Here is a 3,488-nt window from a genome sequence, read left to right as displayed (position 1 = left end):
ATGGGGTGTGCACTGCATCCTGTGGTAGGATGGTAGTTATGGAAGTTTCCACAAGGTAAGGAAACATTTGTTCCCTCACCTAGAGGCTGCATTGCAGTTGCACCGGTGCTGGAAGGTTGGATAGGATTGGGCCCTAAGTCAATCTGAAAGATCAAGTTAGTATTTTTATTTCTGGTCCCAGTTGGGAGCGGCCAGAGCTCACTGGTGGATCCTCAGCCTTGCAGGCAGAATGTTCCCAATTCAGGCAGGCAACTGAGAGTAAGGTGGACCCAAAGGGATCTGAGTTGCTGAAAAGCTCAGTTCATGAATGGTGCCCACAAGTTCCAGGCTCCCCCTCCTTGCACTCTGCCTCTGCTACATTTGCTTGCACATTAATCCAACCTGCATCACCTGTCGCTGGAGCAACCTTTGAGCTCCACTTTGCAGGCCAGTGACTCACCTGACAGATGGACTCCCATGCGCTCCAGCCACACTCTCTACAGAGCTCTTGTGAACTCTGCCTTGAGCCTGATCTGTGTGTATCTCCCTTGCCTGACACATGATTCCATTCTGTGACTTTTGGCTTCTTTTTTCCCTTCCCTTTTTTTTTAAGTGTTTAACAAAAAGATAATTTGGGGTTTGAATCTGCTTTTTGGGGTGGTTTTGCAGAATTATGGCATGTTTATGGTGTGTTCTTACTGCGCTGGATGCATGTGTTCAGTTTGAGAGCCTTTCTGAGAACCAGTGCTAAGTTCCAGAGCAGAATAAATCAGTAATTGAGATGAGTGTGTGTGTTTTTCCATGTACATATTGATAACAATTTGGCTAGATATTGCTTCATTTTTACAACCTGGTGTGTTAGGATTTCAATATACCCCTTTTGCTAGCAGAGTCCCAATAGGAACGAACTTGCTGATGGTCCCCTAAGGAGTCCGTAGCTGTTGTCTTGCGGAGCAGACGCTACTTTAATTTGAAAATCTCAGTTCACAAGTGGCACAGCTGTGGCACTCTTCTTTTAAAGCATTTAGAATTTTTGCTCATACAGTAAAACCGGGTGACTGTGCTCTTAAACACTTCTTTGCCTTTCTTTCCCTCCTTCCTCAGGAATTACTACTACATCACTATCCTGCGGGATCCAGTGTCCAGATACTTAAGCGAATGGCGGCACGTCCAGCGAGGAGCGACCTGGAAGGCTTCCTTGCATGTCTGCGACGGGAGGTCGCCAACTTCGGAAGAGTTGCCCAGCTGCTACTCGGGGGACGACTGGTCAGGCTGCTCTTTGCAGGAGTTCATGGACTGTCCCTACAACCTTGCAAACAATCGTCAGGTTCGCATGCTGGCTGACCTCAGCTTGGTGGGGTGCTACAACTTGTCCGTCATGCCGGAGGAGCAACGGAACAGGGTTCTGCTGGACAGCGCCAAGGAGAACCTGAAACGCATGGCCTTCTTTGGCCTGACAGAGTTTCAGCGGAAGACTCAGTATCTCTTTGAGAAGACATTTAACATGAACTTCATCTCGCCATTCACGCAGTACAATAGCACAAGGGCCTCCTCCGTGGACATAGACGGGGAGACCCAAAGGCGCATTGAGGCCCTCAATTTTTTAGACATGGAGCTGTACGATTACGCAAAAGACCTTTTTCTGCAAAGGTACCAGTTCATGAGGCAGAAGGAGCACCAGGAGGCTAGGAGGAAGAGGCAGGAGCAGAAAAAAACCTGGAGGGCCAAACAGGGTCACCTCAAAGAACAGAGCAGTGAAAATTCCACCACTGACTACATCGGCAATGTGGAGCAGTGGCGGTAATAGAGGCTCGCGCGGTTTTTAAGAGTCCGGATTTGAAAGCCAGAACTGAAGGCGCAGCTTGGAGGAGAAACCAAAAGCTCCGCTTCTTCTGGGCTCGGAGGACACAGGGGGTTCTGCTGCTTTTGCGTTCAATGTCGTACCAGATGTGGGTTACCTTTTATTCTCTGTGTGTCTCAGATTTGTCCCTTTAAAAAGAAAAGGATTATTATTGGCCTGTTAAGCAGAGCCACTGAGGGTCCAGTCCTGTCCAACTTTCCAGTGCCGGCACAGCTGCAATGCAGCCCTGAGGAAAAGGTTCAAATGTTCCCTTACCTGAAGGAGGCCTCCATGACTGGTTCCTTGGCATGGTTGCACCAGCACTGGAAAACTGGACAGGATTTGGCCCTAAAACCAGTATAGCAACTCAGAATTATTGCTTGGACTTATGAGAGTGAATATACGTTGAACCCCATTAAAACGGATGAAGTTGGGGAAAGGCCACCACAACTACATTTATACTTAGTGTGGCCTGTTGAGATGGGGGGGGGCAGAGCCACACATAGCTTGAATGTGCGCTATTAAACTGCAAGCAGCTTTTGGCTACAGCTTTTTACAGGCACAAGTTGGACCTTGACTCAGTTTTTGTGTATCGACAGCGAAAGGTATAATCCCAGATCCGTCAGCATTTAAATCTGCCAAAACTAATACTCAGGCCGTATCCCAATTTTTTTTTAATTCTCATGGTGGTTTGTTTGTTGCCAACAGTGAAAGTCTGAAGGGCTTGGCAAGTGAGAGTGGCAGCCAGTTCCCCTAGATACTGGATGTTTCCATAAAGAGGGGCTGTGATGGGACCTTACCACCTGGGGAGGCTGCAGTCAGTGTGATCAAAATCAGCCCCATTTAACTCTCCCACTTTGGGCCCCACATCACATGACATCACTGTATCATGCAATGTAGGTGGCCTCTACTTCCAGAGGCTACTCAGCAAGCACCTGAGGTGCACCCCCCACCACGGCGGCGCTTTTTGAAGGACTCTGGTGTGGAGGCACTGCCTCACCTGCCTCCCCACCCACTGCACATCCCTGAAATCTTCCTGCAGCTGCTTTGCTTCATGTTTGGTGGTGGGGGGGGTGGTCTTTTGATCATTTGGAGGTCTCAGCTTAATTAGGTAATCCCAGAAAATGCTGTTTGACGATGCTTTGGGGGCAAGGGCTTGAAGAGTATTTTGGAGGTGTTTGGAAACAGGGTCTTCCAAATGACACCCGTGTTCCTAGCCAGTTTTGACAACTTTTCTTGCAGTTCAGAAGAGACTCTGTTTTCTCTACGGGGGCTTCAAGAGTCGGTTGTTGAAGCAGGGAGATTGTCTGGCCTCCTGTTTCCTAGGAAGTTTTCTATTGGAGAGAATGTTTGTTAAAAGAATTTCTGATCAGTTGGAAGGGTGTGTTTGTATGTTACAGCTGGTGGTTTGTTATCTGTCGCTTGTTGGTGGCAGGAATGCAAACTTTGTCTGATCCTTACAGGTCTTCAGCATTCTTTGTAGGGCTGACATTTCTCGGCACCAACAGAGGGCCAAGCTACAGAAGGTGTGTTCATATATCCTGCATTTAATAAAAACAGTTTAACAGTAGCCGCGGTGGGGGGAGGGGAGTCCAGTTTGGGAGAGAGGGCACTGGGACTCCCCCTGTTACATGAATTAGGTAGACCAGGATAACACAGTCTCATATAC

At 48.3% G+C, this 3,488-nt stretch overlaps 1 protein-coding gene across 1 annotated transcript in view; it reads left to right on the top strand.

The window, feature by feature from the left end:
* Positions 1-1,970, top strand: part of HS6ST2 (heparan sulfate 6-O-sulfotransferase 2) — a 147,821-nt gene extending 145,851 nt beyond the window's left edge. The window contains 1 exon segment of the mRNA XM_066640149.1: positions 1,084-1,970. Within this exon segment, the coding sequence (XP_066496246.1) occupies positions 1,084-1,783 (700 nt within the window). The 3' untranslated portion in view covers positions 1,784-1,970.
* Positions 1,971-3,488: the final 1,518 nt, after the last annotated feature.

This window comes from Tiliqua scincoides, chromosome 12 (assembly GCF_035046505.1).
Source record: "Tiliqua scincoides isolate rTilSci1 chromosome 12, rTilSci1.hap2, whole genome shotgun sequence".
In the NCBI taxonomy this organism is placed as follows: domain Eukaryota; kingdom Metazoa; phylum Chordata; class Lepidosauria; order Squamata; family Scincidae; genus Tiliqua; species Tiliqua scincoides.
This window is presented reverse-complemented; position numbering and strand designations above follow the sequence as displayed.